Source organism: Zalophus californianus, chromosome 16, assembly GCF_009762305.2.
Source record: "Zalophus californianus isolate mZalCal1 chromosome 16, mZalCal1.pri.v2, whole genome shotgun sequence".
Taxonomy (NCBI): Eukaryota; Metazoa; Chordata; class Mammalia; order Carnivora; family Otariidae; genus Zalophus; species Zalophus californianus.
The window spans coordinates 38,763,719-38,786,917 of record NC_045610.1 but is presented as its reverse complement, the minus strand read 5'-3'; the positions used below and the strand labels follow the sequence as shown (position 1 = coordinate 38,786,917).

The following is a 23,199-nucleotide window of genomic DNA, read 5'->3' as shown; positions in this document are numbered from 1 at the left end:
TAATTTAAGAAGTTGAGATGATCTGAGCTCTTGGTGGTTATGTCTGCCAACTCTGATTCACTTCTAATATGGAAGTATGTCCACATTAATAACCAAGTATGTATAGAGAGCTCTTATAACTTAATCTGTAACAGATTCTTGTCTAAAGAGTCAATGCTCTTGTCCACAATAGCTACAGATAACATATATTGCTTTTAGCAGAATTCCCCACAAGATGATGGATGATAACCATAATGTTATAATTATACCTGAAGTCCTCTCACTTAAAGCAGGGGCCTAGTAAACCTGCATCTGGTAGTTAGATAATAAAGACACTAGCATACAGTTTTAATGAACAGTTCGTGCAAACTGATGGTCTCTTGTGAGGAATGAGAAGTTTCCAATTTTGAAAATGTGGTGTAGTTTCTGTCAGACAGTAGGCAAGTATCAGAACCCTAAATTCAGGGGCTCCTGGGTGGCTCAGTCTAAGTATCTGCCTTTGGCTCGGGTTATGATCCCACGGTCCTGGGATTGAGCCCCACATCCGGCTCCCTGCTCAGCAGAGAATCTGCTTTTGCTGCTCCCCCTGCTTGTGATCTCTCATGTGCTCCCTCCCTCAAATAAATAAATAAAATCTTTAAAAAAAAAAAACCCTAAATTCAGAGCAAGCCTTAACACTTCATATGGCCAAAGATCTTCATCTCGTTCCTTTAAATTTTTTTTAACAAATAATATGTAAATTACTCATTAGCCCAACACTTTGAAAAATACAAAGAAGTAAACAACTGACTTCTTTAATCCCTGCTTTCACTATCCACCCACCCCCCAAAAAAAGCCTATTCTCCCCTCCAAAGGTAGCAGATATATCCACTTGTATCTAGATATATTACATGTACAATACTTATATGTCTTCATGTATCATATTTTTATATTTTTCAAAAATGAAGGGTGCCTGGGTGGCTCAGTTGGTTAAGCAACTGCCTTCGGCTCAGGTCATGATCCAGGAGTCCCGGGATCGAGTCCCACATCAGGCTCCCTGCTCAGCGGGGAGTCTGCTTCTCCCTCTGACCCTCTTCCCTCTCATGCTCTCTATCTCTCATTCTCTCTCTCAATAAATAAATAAAATCTTTAAAAAAATGAAAACATGATATAAATACTCTTCCACAACTTGTTTTTGTCATTTAATAATCATTGACCTCTTTTTAGGTCAGTTCGTGTAGCATTACCTCATTCTTTTATTTTATTTATTTATTTATTTATTTATTTATTTTAACTTTTCATTATTTCAAATAATGTTGCCATGAACATTCTGTAAACCATTTTTACTCCTACTTTTGCTTCTGCAGGTTGTAATATGTCTATCTTTTAGGGCATCTGGGTGGCTCAGTTGTTAAGCGTCTGCCTTCGGCTCAGGTCATGGTCCCAGGGTCCTGGGATCGAGCCCCACATCGGGCTGTCTCCTCAGCGGGAAGCCTGCTTCTCCCTCTCCCACTCCCCCTGCTCGTGTTCCCTCTCTCACTGTGTCTCTCTCTGTCAAATAAATAAAATCTTTAAAAAAAAAAAAAAGTATATCTTTTATTTTAATAGACACTGTCAAATTACTCTTAAAAAAGTTGTACCTATAGATATCCCCATTATGTAAATGGAATTATCCAGTTATAACCTCTCCAGGACCACTCTACGCTTTTTTTTTCTTTTAAAGATTTCATTTATTTAGTTGACAGAGAGAGTTAGCGAGAGCAGGAACACAAGGAGGAGGAGTGGGAGAGGGAGAAGCAGGTTTCCATTGGAGTAGGGAGCCTGATGTGGGACTTGATCCCAGGACCCCGGGATCACGACCCAGGCTGAAGGCAGAAGCCTAACGACTGAGCCACACAGGTGCCCCCACACTGTACGCTTTTTAACTTTTTTTTTTTAAGAGAGGGACGAGGGGGCAGCGGGAGAGGGAGAGAGAAATCTTAAGCAGGCTCCATGCGTAGTGCAGAGCTCGACACGGGGCTCAATCTCTCAACCCTGAGATCAAGACCTAAGCCGAATTCAAGAGTTGGATACTTAACTGACTGAGTCACCCAGGTGCCCCTATGCTTTTTAACTTTTTTTTTTTTTTTTTTTGACAGAGAGAGAGCCAGAGAGCACAAGCTCGGGGAATGGCAGAGAGGGAGAAGCAGGTTCCCCGCTGATCAGGGAGTCCTGTGATCCCAGAACCCCAGGATTATGACCTGAGTTGAAGGCAGACGCTTAACTGAGCCGCTTTTTAACTTTTTAAATAAGAATTATATTAGGAGGTGTTGCTCAAGAGGGTTTGGGATATTTGTCATAAGACTGTGAAGCCAAAGGAAGTTGGGAATAAATCCTTTTTTAGAGAACCATACTGTAGGTAGCCATATCTCAAAATCTACTTTGAATATTGATTTTAACAGCCAGCTCCTGTGTTCTCCAGGGATTTAGTATTAAGGGTTTGGGTTTGTTTTTTTCTTTTTCTTTTTTCTTTTTTTTAAGATTTTATTTATTTACTTGACAAAGAGAGACACAGCAAGAGAGGGATCACAAGCAGGGGGAGTGGGAGAGGGAGAAGCAGGCTTCCTGCAGAGCAGGGAGCCCGACACGGGGCTCAATCCCAGGACCCTGGGATCATGACCTGAGCCGAAGGCAGATGCTTAATGACTGACCACCCAGGCGCCCCTATTTTTTTCTTTTTTTGTATGGCAATGAGTTTTATGTAGAATTAGACCCTGTTTTCTTCCACATGATGTTTTAGTGTCTTTTTGCTTCCTGGTATTCTTTATCAAGGGTGGGGAAGGCGAGGTCTACTTTGCTTAAACCTGGGCAGCCTAAAGCCAGTCCAGTCTTTCAATAGTCTGTTGATAAGAGATCAGAAAAGACTTTTATTGAAGCAATCAAGAGGATCCTTAGACAATAGCAGACCCTTCATTCCATCTCAGTTTTCTTATCTCTTTGATCTTAACCATTCTGGTTATCAGGGCAGGGCCCGTGGCTGGCTTAGTGGGGCAAACAAATCTTAATCTCAGAGTCATGAGTTGGAGCCCCACATTGGACCTGGACCCTACTTTTTAAAAAAGAAAAAAGTACAACATAGTGATTTGACAATTGCATACATTATGAAATGCCTACCACCGTAAGTGTTGTTATCATGCATCACTTAACCATTTTGGTTATGGACATAGGTATCTCAGGAGGAATTATGTAAAGGGTTAAAGTGTGGAGAAAAGGACCACTGTCAACACGCTCTAAGGTACTTAGCCTGAAGATGATGAAAAGCAGGAAGATGCTCAGTATAATGTAGTTTATTATGCTGGCTTATTATATAGATGCTATAGATATATATTTATACATGTACTGATTTTTTTTTAACATTTTATTTATTTGACAGAGAGAGACACAGCAAGAGAGGGAACACAAGCAGGGGGAGTGGGAGAGGGAGAAGCAGGCTTCCTGCCGAGCAGGGAGCCCAATGCAGGGCTGCATCTCAGGACTCTGGGATCATGACCCAAGCCAAAGGCAGACCCTCAATGACTGAGCCACCCAGGCACCCCTGTACTGATTTTTTTTTAATTTACCTTAACATTATGATATTTTGAAGAATAAATGCTCATTGTGAGCCCCCCACCTCCCCCCCAAAAAAACAAAAACATCGCTCTGGCTAAAACCCTGGCAGCCTATCCCAACAATTCTTATATTCAGGTCTCTAAAGATAATTATCTCCACTGTCAAGTATGTAGAATAAGTAGAAATCAAAGTTTACAAAATAATAGACATTTAGGCAGACTAGTATGGAGTGGTAGAAGGGACTTAAGCACTGAGGCTTATCATTCATCTTACTAGGGAGCCAAATCAAGGCTGGAAAGACCAAACTCTTTTTACATGAATACAGGAGCATAGTGGCTATATTTGTCTTCTCTCTTTTTAATGTACTGCAGTGTCAAAATTCAGGTGAAAACCTAACTCATTTGGGATCTTGATATTCAGAACCCCAGTCAGTGCATTCTAAGAATGGAATTAGGATTGTTGAGATGTGTGCTTCAGAGAGTCTCCTAGGTCTGCATTTGGCCTCCAGCCTGATGTTTCATGTCTGTCTGTCTATAGTGCTTCCTTTTGTGGAGAAAAGGTTACTGTAGTCTAACTAGGATCATTACCTGTAAAGCTGCTCGCCTGTGTCCCCCCAGGTGTAATAATATATTTATACAAATTGCTCAGGGGTTAGTGATGAGTTTGCAAAAACAGGATCTTTAGATTATGAAATTCCACATACAGGTATGATATAGCAAAAGACAGGAAAAGGCAGGGGCATTTCAGCAATTCAAGGATGATTGTTGCATAAGAAAAATTTACTGTACTGTTTTAGGAATTGAGGTACCTAAGTTGGGGATATCTATATTTATTTGGGAGTGGTTAGTAATCTGTATTAAAGAGGATGGGAGATTTATTCTATAAAAAAATAGTCGAGCTGGACCACCTCAAGGTAACAAGAAAGGCATCCAACCTTTCCCTCTATGGACAGATGTACAAAATGTGATATGCACATACAGTGGAATATTTTTTTAAGGATTTTATTTTAAAGATTTGTATATTTATTTTAGAGCATGAGGGGGGCAGAGGGAGAGGGAGAGAGAGAATCTCAAGCAGACTCCCCACTGAACATGGAACCTGAGGTGGGGCTTGATTCCACAACCCGAGATCACCACCTGAGCTGAAACCAGAGTTGGCTGCTTAACTGACTGTGCCACCCAGGTGCCCCGAGATTTTTTTTAATTAATTTATTTATTTATTTATTTATTTAAATATTTTATTTATTTATTTGACAGAGACAGTGAGAGAGGGAACACAAGCAGGGGGAGTGGGAGAGGGAGAAGCAGGCTTCCCACTGAGCAGGGAGCCCAATATGGGACTCAATCCCAGGACCCTGGGATCATGACCTGAGCCGAAGGCAGACACTTAACAACTGAGCCACCCAGGCGGCCCAAGATTTTTATTTATTTAGAGATGCCCCAAGATTTTTCTTTTCTTTTCTTTTCTTTTTTTTTTTCCTTCCCTTCCCTCCCTTCCCCTCCCCTCCCCCCCCTCCCCCCCTCCCCTCCCCTCTCCTCTCCTTTCCTTTCCTTTCTTCTTTTTTATTCATTTAAGGAGGGGCAGAGGCAGAGGGAGAGAATCCCAAGCTGACTTGCTCTGAGCATGGAGCCAGATGGAGGACTCAATCCTATGACCCAAGATCAAGACCTGAGCCAAAACCAAGAGTTGGCTGCTTAACTGACTGAGCCCCCCAGGCGCCCCTACAGCAGAGTATTATGTAGCATTAGGAAGGAAATTCTGAGACGTGTTACATCGATGAACCTTAAAGACATTATGCTAAGTGAAATAAGCCAGTTATAAAAGGACAAATACTGGGGCGCCTGGATGACTCAGTCTGTTGAGTGTCTGACTCTTGATTTCGGCTCAGTTCATGATCTTGGGGTCGTGAGATTGAGCCCTGCAGGATCCTCAATGTGGAGTCAGCATAAGAGTCTCTGTCTCCCTCTCCTTCTGCTCTTCCCTCTGCTCTCTCTCTAAAATAAAGAAATCTTTAAAAAAGCACAAAAGGACGAATACCATATGATTCCTCTCATGTGAAGTACCTAGAGTAGCCAAATTTATAGACAAAAAAGTAGAGTGGTAGTTGGCCGAAGCTAGCGGAAAGGGGAAGGAGGAGTACTGTTTAATAAGTGTGGAGTTTCAGTTTGGAAAGATGAAAAACTTCTGGAGATGGATGGTGGTAATGGTTGCACAACAGTGTGAATGTACTTAATGCTACTGAATTGTACACTTAAGAATGATTAAAACGGCAAATTTTATGTATATTTTACCCAAATAACAAAAAAGTTTATTTTTTATTTTTTTTAAGATTTTATTTATTTATTTGACAGAGAGAGACACAGCGAGAGAGGGAACACAAGCAGGGGGAGTGGGAGAGGGAGAAGCAGCCTTCCTGCTGAGCAGGGAGCCTGATGGGGGGCTTGATCCCAGGACCCTGGGATCATGACCTGAGCCGAAGACAGATACTTACTGAGCCACTCAGGTGCTCCAACAAAAAAGTTTAAAAAAAAACAAACACAGATATTTACAAAATGCACATTACTTTTTGTCTGATGTAATTATTTTTTTAAAGTTTTTTATTTTTATTTTTATTTTTTTAGAGAGAGAGAACATGTGAGTGGGTGGGGAGTGGAGAGAATCTTAAGTAGGCTCCACACTCAGTGGGGAGCCCAACGTGGGGCTCAATCTCATGACCCTGAGATCATGACCTGAGTCACCTAGGCGCCCTTGTCTGATGTAATTATTAGCTGAGTTTATTCCAAGTTCCAAAAATGTGACTGATAGGCTCTAATCACTAAGCAACAAAATTTTGTTCTTTTAAGCTAATTCAGAAGGTTTTTATACACTTAAAGTAATTATGGAAGAAAAAAATCTGGCCTTCATTCTTCTCCAAATTAATGCTTCCTGACCTCCGTTTTGTAACATCCTAGGTATCTCCAGTTATCTCAAGGAATTTATAAAATCCTTAAGGCAAAATTAACTTTAATTTACTTAAACCGTTGAAGCATGTGCTATATTACAGTTGTTGCCACTTGCAGAAGAGTTGAGCTTATTATTCAGGTCAAAATGACCTTTAAAGGGTGCTGATGAGTAGAGGGCTTTAAACAGATGTGACCCATTCACTTATTATGAGGATGCTCTGACCTGTTTTTACAGGTGGCTTATAGTGTAGAGAGTTATCACACTTTAAGCAAATCAGTTATTTCAAATAATAATGCTTCAAAATAAATATTTAACTTCTGTAGGACTGAGAAGAATTCTAGGCAGCGTTTCCCGACAGTGATGAGTTTTATAACTTCCTAAATTAGAATTACAGATATAGAGATTTAGTAGTTACTCATTTTTTAGGTATTACTATATTATTTAATCTTTTTTCCTTCATAACTGTCATATTCTTTATAAAGTTAACACTCCCCTAGTCTTTTGATAACCAGAAGTGTGAACATTGTTTTTTTTACTTTTAACAAATTGTATCAGTTAGAAATATTTTATTATCCCTTGATACAAGTAATTGAACTTGTGTGGTACTTATACATACATTCTCAAGTAAAAGATTTCTTTCTCCCCCAGTGTTTTATATGGGCAGTGTTATGTTGTAAGTTGCTCCCGCTTTTTGTGTTTGTTCAAAAGAACTTCTCCCTGGGGCGCCTGGGTGGCTCAGTTGTTAAGCATCTGCCTTCGGCTCAGGTCATGATCCCAGGATCCTGGGATCGAGCCCCGCATTGGGTTCCCCGCTCTGCGGGAAGTCTGCTTCTCCCTTTCCCACTCCCCTTGCTTGTGTTCCCTCTTTCGCTGTGTCTCTCTCTGTCAAGTAAATAAATAAAATCTTAAAAAAAATAAAAGAACCTCTCCCTTTTCATGCATGTATTAACATAGGCATTTATAGGTAAAAATCAAGAGAAACTACTTATATAATAAAGTTTGTCTCCTTCTCTTTTAGGATATTTTCTTTTCTGGATGTTGTTACTTTGTGTCGCTGTGCTCAGGTCTCCAGGGTAAGAATTGTTGATGATTATAGGGGTACCCCTTCCTAATGCTGATGATATCAGCCTCTGTATATAGTAGACAAACCGTTTCCCTCAGATGTTAGTTGTATGTTATGTGTCAGAGGTTGGTATTTAATGCATGGCATTCCCAAACCCATGTAATTCTGCAGTAGGATTCTACACTATATACTGTCTCTAACTTTAATTTTTTGGAAATCTTAACTATTTATATAATGCAAACAGGAAACATTTTCCTCTTTTTTTAACAGGAAACATTTTCAAGGAAAAAGTATTAAACACGCAAATCAAAAAGTCAGGCTCTACTCAGAATTGTAATAAAACAGTTTTACTATGTTTTTCTAGTTCATTTTATATGCACACACACACACCCATGGAAGGCTCAAGGCTCTAATTCTCATGTTTTTTCCCCATATTGCTTTCCTCAAAATTTAGTACCTAGAATATAATTTATTTAAAAATTATAGGGCAAACCAGATTCCATTCTTAAAATCAGTTTTTAATTTCACTTATCTATTTTTGTCAATTGATATTGTTGTGACAAAACTGAAATATCATAATCTTATTGGCTGCCACTAATACAAAGAATAGATTCTGTGTTGTGGGAAAATTGCTTTCTTTTTTGTAATACAGATCTATAATGATTAACACGTTAAATGGGCACATGCAATCATCACTTTTTTTAATAACTGGACAATGGCTTTTTGCTTGTTCATTTAATAAACATTTATTGAGAAACTACTATGTATGAGATACTGTACTAAGTGCTGGATATGGAACAGGGTTATACCATATTGTGTTTATCTTTGTAGGTGTGCACAGGTTTTCAAATAACCAACACTACTCCCCTCAAAAAAACCCATAAAACTTGCCATAGAAAATTCACCGTGTCTTGCTAACTTTAAATATAATTTCTGCATCCCAAAAGCCATACTAAATTGGTGTATCAGCTACTTTGGAAACAGTCAGTAATATTTTAATGATTTTTCTTGATGACTTTTTTATCCCTTGTATTTGTGCTATGGAAATGGCTGGTACAAATGAATAGGGTTTCCTTAATATCTTCATATGGAGCTGAGGTCATCATTGAGAAACAAAATACCCAGACTCATGCCTAAACCTTTTTGTTAAGTTGCAGTCTCATCTCATGGGTGTTGATTTTAGTGAATTTTAATTGTTTTCATTTGCAGGTTCCTCTTCCCTATTAATGTTTTAACTTAAAAGAAAGGAAAGCACACCACCAGTTTTTGTTAAATCTGGAGAATTGGTACATCGGTACTTATGCGATGATTGTTCTCTGTACTTGAACTACTTAATGCATTAGTTTTTTTTTTCTTAAAAAAAAGACTCTAGAAAGGAACCTGTGATTCCAAATTTTAGTCTCAGTTTGTTATGTTTTCTTCTTATTAGTGAAAGGAAGGAAATGAGAAATATCAAATCAAACCAGAAGTATATTTACCTAAGAATCTAGTACACATATGATATTTTAAAAGTTTTACCTTTTGTCTCCCATGGCTAGCCATTTAAGATGACATGAGACCACAAAAAGAAAAGCAACGTTGAACTCCTGAGTAAACCTTAAAGATTTCCAAAGTAATAACTTTATTTACCCTCATACCCCTGACATATTTCTTGCTGATTGTGTGACACTTACCCTGGGGCTTGTAATCTCCTTTTTAGAATCTCAGTATTGACTCCATTTTGATGTGTTATAGTAAGAGATAATATTCTAAGTTTATAACTCAACAATTTTAAAACTTTTGTTTATACTTTAATAGGGGAAACTTTTAAAGGTTTCTTATTAAAATACGATACACAACAAGTAAGTCTTATTGGAGTCATTTTTTCTAATCCTAAAAAGTCGAAATTCTTGCCTCTCTTTAGCTTAACTGAAGAAATGTATGAGAAGTGTTAAACGTTCACTGTTTTAAAATTTCCACTGACTCAAGTTAGAGGGAAAGATGACCAGTTGAAAAACATGCCTCAGTGAGTAAATTGCTAATGAGGAAAACAATAAGATTCTGTCATGTATATGGAGAAATGAGTGTCCTTTCTAAGTCCCACGTTACTATATCAGTTTCAAGTCTGACCAAGTGATTAATTATGGATAGCAAGTATGTATATTGAACATAGCTATATTCAGAGTACTTTACTCTTTCTTTGGTTTCACCTCATCTTGCTCCTAGTGGAGGGATGGAGTAAGAGACTTGTTTTTCATCAGCAGAAGTATCTCATTTGGAGATTAGAAACTAAATCTTCTGGTTAGAAAAGAGATTCTGGCTAATATACTTATCACAATCTGTCCTCTCCCAACCCCCCTAGCTGCTAGTTTCTATATCCACTCATTTATGAGATAATCTAATTGGATAAAATATCAATCAGAAACAAGGCAGACCTTTTGGGAGTTAGTGGTGGTGGGCTGAGAAATTTTTTGGTCAATTTCAATCATTGGTTTGAATTGTGAACTTGAATATTGCTGGTTTTCCCCCTTGAGCTTCTGCTCATTTTGTCTCTTTTTCTTCAAAACAGGCCTGGAATGTTCTGGCTCTGGATGGCAGTAACTGGCAGCGAATTGACCTGTTTGATTTCCAGAGGGATATTGAGGTATAATTATGTGGTGTGTGGCCCCGTTTCTCATGTTAGAATGTAATTACAGCATGGAACAGATTAGCCCCAACCATATATATCTCCTTTCCCTGGAGAGAGAAACTATTAATTTCAGTGCATCTGAACTTCATGGGAACCTGCAATGTTCCCAACAAGCTTGTTCAGATTTTGAGAATAAGCAGAGCTATTTTACTGAGGAATACTGAATTATTTAGTATTAATAGGACTAAAAATTTTTGTTTTTATTTTTGTGGTGGAAATGAACGTGTGTTTGCTTTTTTAAGGAAGTCTTTTTATATTTGCTTATTGAAGAATGAATAGAGTTAACAACTTGGAGGATGATATTTGTATAAATTCTAATTGAGATGAGCATTTGGTCTTTAGGGAGCTTAGAGACAGTTTTTGTGGAGAATGAAAAAAGAATGAAGCCAAAGTCATTTAATGAATTATTTTTGCTGGGGAGAAATTTTTTTTTCCCTTCAAACTTCTTCCTCATAGTTCATCTCTTAGTATATAGCCTGTTATCTCTAAAATAGAGAAGGATAATGGCTTAAGCTTAGATTATTTTAACATGAACCTGAATTCTGTGGTCCTTGGTTTTCTTGTCAGTAGAGTGGAAGTAATAGCTTCCTCATCATATTATAAGGATAAAATGAGATTTAGATTTAAAAAATTTTTAAGGGGCCCCTGGGTGGCTCAGTTGGTTAAGCGACTGCCTTCGGCTCAGGTCATGATCCTGGAGTCCCGGGATCGAGTCCCACATCGGGCTCCCTGCTCAGCAGGAAGTCTGCTTCTCCCTCTGACCCTTTCCCCTCTCATGCTCTCTCTCTATCTCATTCTCTCTCTCAAATAAATAAATAAAATCTTTTAAAAAAATAAAATAAAAAAATAAAAAATTTTTAAGTTCTAGGGGAACTTGTCTTGAGGATCCATATAAGAAGTTTTTCAAAAGCCTCACATGAACTTTCCAGTAGAAATGGAACTTATCATTTCTACAGAAAGTACTTTTAAAATAATACCCACTGACATTATGCTGGACTCTTAGGTTTTTCACAGTTGTCTAATCTTCATGGAAATAAATGTTTAAAGCAACATGACCCACAAAATCATTCAGCAAGCTTCTGTTAAGTGTTTGTTGAGTCTCCACTGTATTTAGAGTGCTATAGTAAACACTTTGGAAAGGATTCAGAAATAATAAAGGTAGCTAATGTCCTTCAATAGCTGCAGTTTAACCCAGAGGTCAGTCTGCGTTAATATAGTGCAATAAGAAGTACAGAGCACCATTTCCTCAACTGCAGAGTGTCTCACAAACTGAACAAAATGAACAATACAGGGTGTAAACCTGTTTCAGGTAGATGAGTTGATCAGGAAAGATTTCTCAAAGTAAGTTGAAATTTCTTTATTGAATTAAGTTTTGAAAACAAGTAGAAGCCTCTTCTTTGTTTATAAATTATTTTAAAACAAGGATCTGTTCTCTTCAAAAACAATGTGGTACCTTATTGTTCTGTTTTGTTTTGTTTCAATCTTTTTTTACAGGGCCGAGTAGTGGAGAATATTTCAAAAAGATGTGGGGGCTTTTTACGAAAGTTAAGTCTTCGTGGGTGTCTTGGAGTAGGAGACAATGCATTAAGGTAAGAACGTAACTATTGATTAATTGATCTTCTTGGCTGAAGTAAAGAACAGCACCATCTCACCCAGAAAAAGCTAAAATAATTTTTATATTCTTAAGTTCTTCAGAACCCAAACACACATACATTGCTTATAACACTGGGATATATGGTTTGGGGGTGTATGGTCTTGAGAATAAAACAAGAATAAGTACTCCACACCAAAAGCCAGATTCCTCATATCATAAATGACTCTTTTGGAGCCTTGAGTAAATTTTTTAATTTGTTGACTCAAAGTTAGGGTAATTGTAACCTTGGTTGACACAAAGATCAATGTTTAAGAGTTCATGGTTGGGGCGCCTGGGTGGCTCAGTAGGTTGAGCGTCTGCCTTCAGCTCAGGTCATGATCCCAGGGTCCTGGGATCGAGTCCTGCATCGGGCTCCCTGCTCAGTGGGGAGCCTGCTTCTCCCTCTCCCTCTACCTTCTGCTCCCCCTCCTTGTTCTCGCTCACTCTCTGTCAAATAAATAAATAAAATCTTTAAAAAAAAAATTCGTGGTTGAAAATGAATTTATTTGTAAATGTGAGCTTGTTTTGTACAAACATCCAATATTACCAATAATAATATCTTTTATTATTTTTTTGTAATGCCTAGAATTATGCCCATTTGTTTTCAGACCTTTAACTTTGTTTCTTTCCTGTAAAGGACCTTTGCACAAAATTGTAGGAACATTGAAGTACTGAATCTAAACGGATGTACAAAGACAACAGATGCGTAAGTATTTTGTTTTAGAAGGGTAAGTCATAGCCCCTTGTGTCCTGCCTATACTAGCTTTAAATGTGGGTTATTAAATATATTTAGCAAATTTCATTGTAGTGTTACAGAGAAAAGATATTTTATTTTTTTTTAAGATTTTATTTATATATTTGACAGAGAGAGTCACAGCAAGCAGGGGGAGTGGGAGAGGGAGAAGCAGGCTTCCCGCTGAGCAGGGAGCCCGATGCAGGGCTCGATCCCAGGACCCTGGGATCATGAGCTGAGCCGAAGGCAGACGCTCAACGACTGAGTCACCCAGGCACCCCAGGAAAGATATTTTAAAAGGCGAAAACAACATTAAAATAGAAATGGCATAAGAAACTTATTTTGGAATCTGGCCCAAATTCTATCTTGATATTTAAAGTGAAACTTAAGGGACACCTGGGTGGCTCAGTCAGTTAAGTTAACTGCTGCCCTTCCGCTCAGATCATGATCTCAGGGTCCTGGGATTGAGTCCCTCATCGGGCTTCCTGCTCAGCAGGGAGCCTGCTTCTCCTTGTCTGCCATCCCCCCTGCTTGTGCTCTCTCTCTCTCTGTCAAATAAATAAATAAAATCTTTAAAAAAGAATAAAGTGAACCTTACAAATTATAGACCATGGATATGCAGTAGGGATATTAATAATATAAATTACTAGGACTACTTATATTTCAAGAAGATACTAATAGCTTTCCTTCAAAAGACATGGTAAATAGGGGCTCCTGGGTGGCTCAGTCATTTGGGCATCAACTTTGCCTCTGGTCTGATCTCAGGGTCCTGGGATCCAGGCGCCCCCCCGCCCCGCCCCCAAGTCGTTGGGCTCTGTGCTCAGTGGGGAGTCTGCTTGTCCCTCTGCCCCTCCTCCCCGACCATGCGCTCTCTCTCTCTCTCTCTCTCTCTCTGTCTCAAATAAATAAATAAAATATTTTAAAAAATCCACAGTAAACAGATAATTCTATAAAATCTTAAAGACATAACTGAGCAACTTGTAATAATATTGAGAGCATTATTAAATGACCCTTTAAATGTACTGTGTCTGTCAGTTACAGTATAAATGAAATAAAGCAATCCTTCATCCTTGAGAGCTTATTATCACAGACCTAATAGACGTGGAAGGTAGACATAAAAAACATTCAGCACACCCCCAAAAAATTAGTTCCAGGGTATCTATTGGTAATAATTAATAATATGTATCAAATAACATTTACAATCACATAGGGAAATTGTTGCCTATTGTGAGGTGAAGTGAAGCCGATGAGGAAGTGTGTTTATACAGCGTGGGGCCAGGATTATTCAGTGAATGTTCCTGTTCAAAAAGGCCTCATGAAGGAGGTGGGATATTTAGAATTGTTTTTTTTTTTTTTAATTTTATTTATTTGACAGAGACACAGCGAGAGAGGGACTACAGCAGGGGGAGTGGGAGTGGGAGAGGGAGAAGCAGGCCTCTCGCCGAGCAGGGAGCCCGATGCGGGGCTCGATCCCAGGACCCTAAGATCATGACCTGAACTGAAGGCAGATGCTTAACGACTGGGCCACCCAGGCGCCCCTAGAATTGTTTTAATGAAGGAAAGTGAAATACACTCCAGACACAGGATACAGTTTATTTCATTCCTTTCTTTAAGATCACAGTATTGTTAACTTTTAATATAAGACAGTGTCTGAAAAACAAGAACTACGGTTGTTAATTCTGCTATGGTAGAATTACAAGAATATTTGTAATAATAAACAAGTATTACTTCTGTGGATTGATTTGACCCTTTAACATAAGAAATAAGTATAACCCCTCCCCTAACCATGACTTTATACCAGTAGCCTACATTTACTTTAGATAAGTTACCTGTTTATTTTTTTCTTTTGAATACTTAATGTTACAGAGATCAAGAATTTTACCAGTTTGGTATCTAGAAAAGTGACATACAATTTATACTTTTTTCTAGGAATCTATCCTACATACCAAAGATAAACTGACAAAAATATAGTAAAATTTATGCACAAGGCTATTCATTTTTACTGTTCGTAATAACAAATACTGCCATATTTTTAATAGCAAAAGACGGGAAACAATCCAAATGTCATTCCATAGAGGACTGTTAAATAAAAGGAGTGAGGAAATATATAGTGTTCTGGAGTGATCTCCAGGACATAGTTAAAAAAGCAAACTGCAAAAGAGTTTGTATAAGATACTTTTTTGTAGGGATTCCAGGGTGGCTCAGTCGTTAAGCGTCTGCCTTTGGCTCAGGTCATGATCCCAGGGTCCCGGGATCGAGCCCCGCATCGGGTTCCCTGCTCGGCGGAGAGTCTGCTTCTCCTTTTCCCTCTGCCCCCCCCCACTTGCACACTCTCTCTCTCTCTCTCAGATAAGTAAATAAAATCTTTTTAATTTTTTTAAAGATTTTATTTATTTGACAGAGAGATAGCGAGAGAACACAAGCAGGGGGAGTGGGAGAGGGACAAGCAGGCTTCCCGCCGAGCAGGGAGCCCGATGTGGGGCTCGATCCCAGGACCCTGGGATCATGACCTGAGCCGAAGGCAGATGCTTAACAACTGAACCACCCAGGTGCCCCTGTAAATAAAATCTTTAAAAAAAAAAGATACTTTTGTAGGGCCCTTTTAACATAAGCATGTTAACTTTATCACTCCTATAAAAAAAAATCATCAAATCATCAAATAACCACTGGTTAGTTCAGATTTTTGCCTGTTCTAGTGACTTTAGAAACATAATATTTTAGGGGCATCTGGGTGGCTCAGTTGGTTAAGCATCTACCTTCGGCTCAGGTCATGATCCCAGGGTCCTGGGATCGAGTCTCGCATTGGGCTCTCTGCTTGGCAGGGAGCCTGCTTCTACCTCTGCTTGTGCATTCTCTCTCTCTCTCTCTTTTCTCGGACAAATAAATAAATAAACTTAAAAAAAAAACATAGTATTTTAAGTGCAATATCAAAGAAAAAAGACACAAACTTTAAAAAAGCAAAGAGGGAGGGGCACCTCGGTGGCTCAGTTGGTTGGGCGACTGCCTTCAGCCCAGGTCGTGATCCTGGAGTCCTGGGATCAGGCCCTGCATCAGGCTCCCTGCTCGGCGGGGAGCCTGCTTCTCCCTCTGACCCTCCCTCTCTCATGCTCTTTCTCTCTCTCAAATAAATAAATAAATAAAATCTTTAAAAAAATAAATTAAAAAAAATTAAAAAGCAAAGATGGAGACTTCTGCTTCTGCTGTGACAGTAACTGCCCTCCTGCCATCAACAACTATAAAACTATACAAAACATAGCAAAGAACCAGTTTGAGATGTTGGACAATATGCAGCACAGGACGGAGAAACAAATCAGGTGAACCCTATGACTACCCTGGCTTTCTGCGTGGTGGTATTTTCCAGATGATGGTATAAGGAGAAGGAACTCGAGCAGAGAACAAAGTTCTGGCTGATTTGAAGAGTAAGAGATCAGAGCTCAGGGAGACGAAAGTGGAATTTTTGTCTCAAAATGGAGGATCTACTCAAAAAGGGCTATAGAAATCTACATCGATTTGGCCGAATAGTAAAGTATAAATACACATATTGAGACCCCACAAAGCCAGACAAAGAGCATCTAATAAGGAAAGAACAATTACTGGAAAACTGTAAACTGAAAAATTGCCAGAGCTTAAATAAGGCTGGGAAAAGTTCTGACTACCTCAAATGGGGAATACCTCGGGGCATTTAATAACAGACTTCAGAAAGGTCACATCTTGGTAGTAAAGCTAGACTAGGCCTGTCCCAGTAAAGGTTAAAAGAAGAAAATTAAGAATCAAATTGATCCATAACTAATTTAGCTATCTGCTAAGTTGAAATTCAACATTCTTTTTATTTATTTTTTATTTTTTTTAAGATTTTGTTTGTTTGACAGAGACACAGCGAGAGAGGGAACACAAGCAGGGGGAGTGGGAGAGGGAGAAGTAGGCTTCCCACGGAGCAGGGGCTTGATCCCAGGACCCTGGGATCACGACCTGAGCTGAAGGCAAATGCTTAATAACTGAACCACCCAGGTGCCACCTCAACATTCTTTTTAAAGAAGGTGACAAAACCTAGACACTCAGCATACAGAATTTCCAGCATTCGGTGAAAATTACAAGACATGCGAAACATGAAATGATACCAGAATGGAAACAGACCCAGAAATGATAGAGATTAGAAAATTGACCGGGGCGCCTGGGTGGCTCAGTTGGTTGGGCGACTGCCTTCGGCTCAGGTCATGATCCTGGAGTCCTGGGATCAAGTCCTGCATCGGGCTCCCTGCTCAGCGGGGAGTCTGCTTCTCCCTCTGACCCTCCTCCCTCTCGTGCTATCTCTCATTCTCTCTCTCTCAAATAAATAAAATCTTAAAAAAAAAATTGACCAATAAAAAGTTGGGCGCCTGGGTGGCTCAGTTGGTTAAGCGATTGCCCTCGGCTCGTGTCATGATTCTGGAGTCCCTGGATCGAGTCCTGCATCGGGCTCCCTGCTCAGCAGGGAGTCTGCTTCTCCCTCTGACCCTCCCCACCTCATGTGCTTTTTCTCTCTCTCATTCTCTCTCTCAAATAAATAAAATCTTTTAAAAAAAAAAGTTTAAAAAAAACAAGTAAAAAGATGCTCAAGAATTTACAAGAAAACTTAAAGATAATATGGATGTGGAAGTAAAAGGATGAGAAAGGCTATACTATCATAATCACTAATCATAGGAAACTTGGCGTGGTTATTAATATGAGATGATGTAAACTTCAGGAAAAAGTGTAGGTGGAAGATAATAAATAGTAAAGATAAATCAAGTAGACCAAACACCGGTAAAGCTCTAGAAGACTTGAGCAGCACTGTCAATGAACTTGTCCTAATATCATCCTTCAGAATAACATGGGTGAAAGAATAGATTACAAAGAAAACTAAAAAATATGTTTTGCTGTGTGATAATGAAAACACAACATTTGAAACTTGTGGACTGTACCAAAGGCAATACTTGAGAGAAAAATGTAGTTTCAAATGCTTACGTTAGAAAAGAAAGGTTTAAAATCAAGGATCTAGGGGCACCTGACTAGCTCCGTCTGTAGAGCATGTGACTCTTGACCTCCTGGTGGTGAGTTTGAGTCCCACTTTGGGCGTGGAGTTTACTTAAAAAAGAAAAAAAGATTAGGTTGAATATCAATAAAATAGGAAAGAGAAAAACAGTAGTGAAACCAAAAGCTGGTTTTTTGGGGGAAAAATCAAAATAGACAAGCCCAGACTAAGAAAATAAAAGACATAAATTATCAAAAGCAGGAATGAAGGAGAAGACTAAATACCCAAAAGACAGAGATTAAAGGGATTATCAGGGAATATCATAAATGACTTTATTTTATTTTTATTTATTTAAAGATTTTATTTATTTGACAGAGAGATAGTGAGAGACAGAACACAAGCAGGGGGAGAGGGAGAAGCAGGCTTCCCACCAAGCAGGGAGCCCGATGTGGGGCTCAATCCCAGGACCCTGGGATCATAACCTGAGCCGAAGGTAGATGCTTAACTGACCGAGCCACCCAGGTGCCCCCATAAATGACTTTATGCCAACAAATTAGACAGTCTAGATGAAATGGACAAATTCCTGGGAAGGCTCATATTACCAAATTAGACTTAAAAAAAAATCTGAATAGATCTGTAACAAGTAAGTTCAGTGAATAATTCAAAAGCATCCTGTAAAGAAAACTCCAGGCCCAGATGAGTTCACTGGTGAATCCCATCAAATATTTAAAGAGATAATACCAGTCTTCAAACTGATTCATAAAATGTAGTAGTATGTTATAACTCATTCTATGAGGCCAGTTTTTCTGCTACCAGAGACATCACAATAAAAGGTAATCTATTGATTGTGATCCCTCAGAAACAGAGCCACAAAAATACTTTGACAAAGTGTCAGCAAACTGAATCCAGCAATGTATGAGAGGATTTGGGATCATAACCAACTGGGATTTATCCCAGAAATACAAGTATGGCTTAATATATGAAAATCAATTATCTCTCATAATAATTAGTAGAATAAAGTAGAAGTCAGCAGACTTTCTGTATGGGGCCAGATTAAATATTTTTAGGACTTCATTGGCCATACAGTTATCTGTCAACTCCTCAACCCTGCCAGTGTTTTCCAAAGGCAGCCATAGCCTATACATAAACAAATAGGCATAACTGTGCTCCAATAAAACTTTATTTCTGGGCAGTGAGATTTGAATTTCATATGATTTTCACATGTTGCATGATACATCTTTAAAAAAATTTTTTTCAACCATTTAAAAACATCAAAACCATTCTTGACTTGTGAGCCATATAAAAATAGGCAGCTGGTGAGATTTATTGCCTCCTGGAATAAAGGACAAAAACCACATGATCATCTCAGTGGGATTGGTGGCCTCTAAAATGGCCCCCAAGTAACCCCTGCCTCCTAGTACTCACACCCTTATGTAATCTTTTCCCTTGAACGTGGACTGGACCTAGTGACTCATTTCTAACAATAGAATACTGCAAAAGAGATTTGATGTCACTTTGGAGATTAGGTTACCAAAAGACTGTGATTCTGTCTTTCTCTGCTTTCCCTCAGGGCTCCAGCTCTGTGGGGAGCAAGCTGTCCTATTGTGAGTAGCTCTGTGGAGAGGTCCATGTCGCAAGGAACTGAGGTCTGGCCAACAGCCCGCAAGGACCTGAAACCTACCAAAAACTAAATGAGTGAGCTTGGAATTGGATCTTCTGAGGTCTGCCAACAGCCACCTAAATAAGCTTGGAAGGGAATTTGCCCCCAGTTAACCTTTGAGGTGAATGCAACTGTGACCAATACCTTGATTACAGCCTTGTGACGGATACTGAGTCAGAGGCACCCAGCTAAAGCCACCTGGGCCTGTATTGCTGTCCCACAAAAACTGTGTGATAGTAAATATTTGTTGTTTTAAGCTGCTTAGTTTTGGAGTAGTTCGTTAAGTAACAGTAGATCATCAATACATCATCCGATACAGAAAAAACACATGACAAAATCCAACACCCATTCATAATAAAAAGAAATTCTCAACAAACTAGAAATAGAAAAGAGTTCTCGCAATCTGATCAAAAGCATCTATGAAAAACCTACTGCTAACCTCATACTTATTGATGAAAGGCTGAATCCTTTACCCTGAGATGAGCAAGGTGAGGATGTTAAATGTCACCATTTCTATCAACATTCTGTTAGAGATTCTAGCCAAATTCAATAAGCAGAAGAAAAGGGGGGACATACTGCATACCGACAGGAAAGAAGTAAAACTGTCTATATTCTCCGATGACATAGTTCTAAAAGAAGTATCTGAAAATGACAAAACATTACTGAAAGAAATTAAAGACATGTATTAAGAGTATATAGAGAACTCTTAGAATCAATAATAAGACAGTCCAATTAAAAATTGGGCCAAACACTTAGATAGACATTTCACCAAGGGAAGAGATGAATGGCTAATAAGTACAAGAAAGGGTATTCATTACAGAACTGCAGAATAAAATCACAGTAGGATTACAGTCCATACCCACTAACATGGCTATAATCAAAAAGAGCACCAAGTATTGGCAAGGATGTAGAGAAACTGAGACCTTCATGCATTGCTGGTGGGAATGTAAAATAGTACAGCCACTTTGGAAAGCAGTTCGGTAGTTTCTTAAAAAGTCAAACATAAACATAGTGTAGGACCTAACAATGCTAACCCTAGGCATCTATCCAGAAGAAATGGAAACATAGGTCCACACAAAGACCTAAGACACATATCAGCCAAATAGAATGTATGGCTCCTATTTGGATCCTATTTGAACAAATCAACTTGACAAAGGCATTTATAAGACAATTGAGGAAACTTGAACACAGACGGGTTATCAGATATTAAGGAATTAAAGTCCTTATCTATTAGAAATATGTCCTAAAATATTTATAGGTGAAATAATATGTCTGGGATTTGCTTTAAAATACTGGAACAAAAAAGCAGAGGGAAATAGATGAAATAGAAATAATAGAAATTAATAAATGTCAGAGCTTAATGATGGTACATATGCATTCTCTATTATTCACTCGTATGTATTTGAAATTTTCCATCATAAGTTAAAAAAATTAAACCAAGAACATGATCACGGTGGAAAAAGAGCCTTTAGGGGCACCTGGATGGCTCAGTCGGTTAAGCATCTGCCTTTGGCTCGGGTCATGATCTCAGGGTTCTGGGATTGAGCCCCTCATTGGGCTCCCTGCTCAGCAGACAGTCTGCTTCTCCCTCTTCCTCTGCCTGTCCCCCCAACTTGTGCTCTCTCTCTCTGAAATAAATCTTAAAAAAAAAAAGCCTTTAAGAAATTCATAAAGGAGTACCTGGCTGGTCAGTTGGTGGAGCATGCGACTCTTGATCTGGGAATCATGAGTTTAAACCCCATGTTGGGGGTAGAGATTACTTTTTTAAAAAAGGAAAGAAAACAAGGGCTCATGAGAGGCTTAGTTGGTTAAGTGGCCTACTCTTGATTTCAGCTCAAGTCATGATCTCAGGGTCCTGGGATAGAGCCCCATGTTGGGCTCACACTTAATGGAGTCTGCTTGAGGATTCTCTCTCTCCCTCTCCTTCTGCCCCTTTCCCTACACATGCTTGCTCGCTCGCTCTCTCAGAAATTAAATAAATATTTATTTTTAAGATTTTGTTTATTTATTTGACAGAGAGAGACACAGTGAGAGAAGGGAACACAAGCAGGGGGAGTGGGAGAGGGAGAAGCAGGCTTCCCGCTGAGCAGGGAGCCCGATGTGGGGCTCGATCCCAGGACCCTGGGACCGTGACCTGAGCCAAAGGCAGATGCCCAATGACTGAGCCACCAGGTGCCCCAATAAATCTTTTTTAAAAAAGTCATAAGGACAAGTAGGTAGTAATCCATAACTTAGCTTGTTCAAGCCCGATACTGGTCTGTCCTCAGTACACCTTGCAAAAATCCAACCATTTCATTACTGCCATGCAAAAGGTTATCTTGAGCAGAGATTTAAATGAAAGAGCAGAGGGCGCCTGGGTGGCTCAGTTCGTTAAGCGACTGCCTTCGGCTCAGGTCATGATCCTGGAGTCCCTGGATCGAGTCCTGCTTCGGGCTCCCTGCTCAGCAGAGAGTCTGCTTCTCCCTCTGACCCTCCCCCCTCTCATGTGCTCGCTCTCTCTCTCTCTCTCTCTCTCATTCTCTCTGTCTCAAATAAATAAAATCTTTTAAAAAATAAAAAATAAAAGTAAATGAAAGAGCAGAGGGGCACCTGGGTGGCTCAGTCGTTAAGCGTCTGCCTTTGGTTCAGGTCATGATCCCAGTGTCCTGGGATTGAGCCCCACATCAGGCTCCCTGCTCAGCAGGAAGCCCACTTCTCCCTCTCCCACTCCCCCTGCTTGTGTTCCTACTCTCGCTGTTTCTCTGTCAAATAAATAAATAAAATCTTTAAAAAAAAAAACAATAAATGAAAGCACAGAGACAGAGCTTTCAGTCTTCATGTTTCATCACTTGCTCGCAAGTTCTAATAAGCTAGCTTTCTGGTATTTCTGTATTTGCAAAAAGCGTATAGGTCTCCTATGAGCACATAGGTAGTTTGCTGTTAAACTTATTTCCAAATGAGAATGAAGCATCATCATCCCCTCATGCTAATTCTCATACACAGCACAGCCTTTCTTCTTTGTGAATGGCACCTGCCTCTTCCTCAATGTGAAAAGTCCCAGGATTTATAACTGCTTTTATTTGGAGTATGGAAGTTTTACAGTTCTTATGTATATACACGTGTTTAATAAGAATTGTGTATGACGTACTAAAGATGTGTTCCTGTGTGTTTATTCATTATTTTCTCCTTTTTCCATTTTTCAGTACATGTACTAGCCTTAGCAAGTTCTGTTCCAAACTCAGGCACCTTGACTTGGCTTCCTGTACATCAATAACAAACATGTCTCTTAAAGCTCTGAGGTAAATGTCTTATAACAAGAGTATCCAATAATCAGAACAAATACTGATTTTTTTTTATTTCAAATGACTGAAATAAAGTTGGAATTGAAGGAAACTGTGTTTTATGGATATGTACTAAAGTTCAGAATAGATCTTTTGTTTTATCACTTGCCCAAATTACAGAACACATTCAGATGAAATGACTAGAGGTAACTAGGATTTCTGAGCAGACTGGTATAGCGTATACACGAATGATTAGATTTCTATGAAGGCTTGTTTGCCCCCACCCCCCAGAATGCCACATATCATTATAGCTTAGTGATCAAAACAGCACTCTGGAATCAGGTGATTAACCAGGTACCTTGAACAAATATAACCCTGTGAGCTTTTCCTTATCATCTCATAGTCCTGTTGTTAGGGGTTAAACAGAATTATAATTGTTTGATAATATTAGGCCAAACCATACAAAGTTGCCAGTATTTGACAACTTTTGGCTTCGTGTGGTTCAACCTAATATATATAAAGTGCTTAGGAGAGTAAGTTTTGTTTTAATATTAATGTATTTTTTTTAAAGTACATTACAGAAGGTGTACCTTAAATGGAGGGTGAAATGCCCATTCTCTTTGTAGCTTCACTTTTTTATCAGTCTTTTACAGGTAATTATGGTCCCATGTATTGGTTATGCTCGTAAATAGTAAAAATTAAG

The 23,199-nt window shown here is 39.1% G+C and overlaps 1 protein-coding gene across 5 annotated transcripts in view; it reads left to right on the top strand.

Annotated features, from left to right (window-relative positions):
* Nucleotides 1–23,199, top strand: part of FBXL20 (F-box and leucine rich repeat protein 20) — a 105,919-nt gene that overhangs the window by 61,486 nt on the left and 21,234 nt on the right. For all 5 annotated transcript variants that reach the window (XR_003525286.2, XR_003525287.2, XM_027625829.2 and 2 more), the window contains exons 3-7: nucleotides 7,508–7,562; nucleotides 10,101–10,175; nucleotides 11,715–11,809; nucleotides 12,491–12,559; nucleotides 22,419–22,514. Coding sequence is in view for 3 of the 5 variants with exons in the window: in XM_027625829.2 (XP_027481630.1) it covers nucleotides 7,508–7,562; nucleotides 10,101–10,175; nucleotides 11,715–11,809; nucleotides 12,491–12,559; nucleotides 22,419–22,514 (390 nt within the window). In the remaining 2 variants the exon portion in view is untranslated. The remainder of the gene's footprint in view (nucleotides 1–7,507; nucleotides 7,563–10,100; nucleotides 10,176–11,714; nucleotides 11,810–12,490; nucleotides 12,560–22,418; nucleotides 22,515–23,199) is intronic.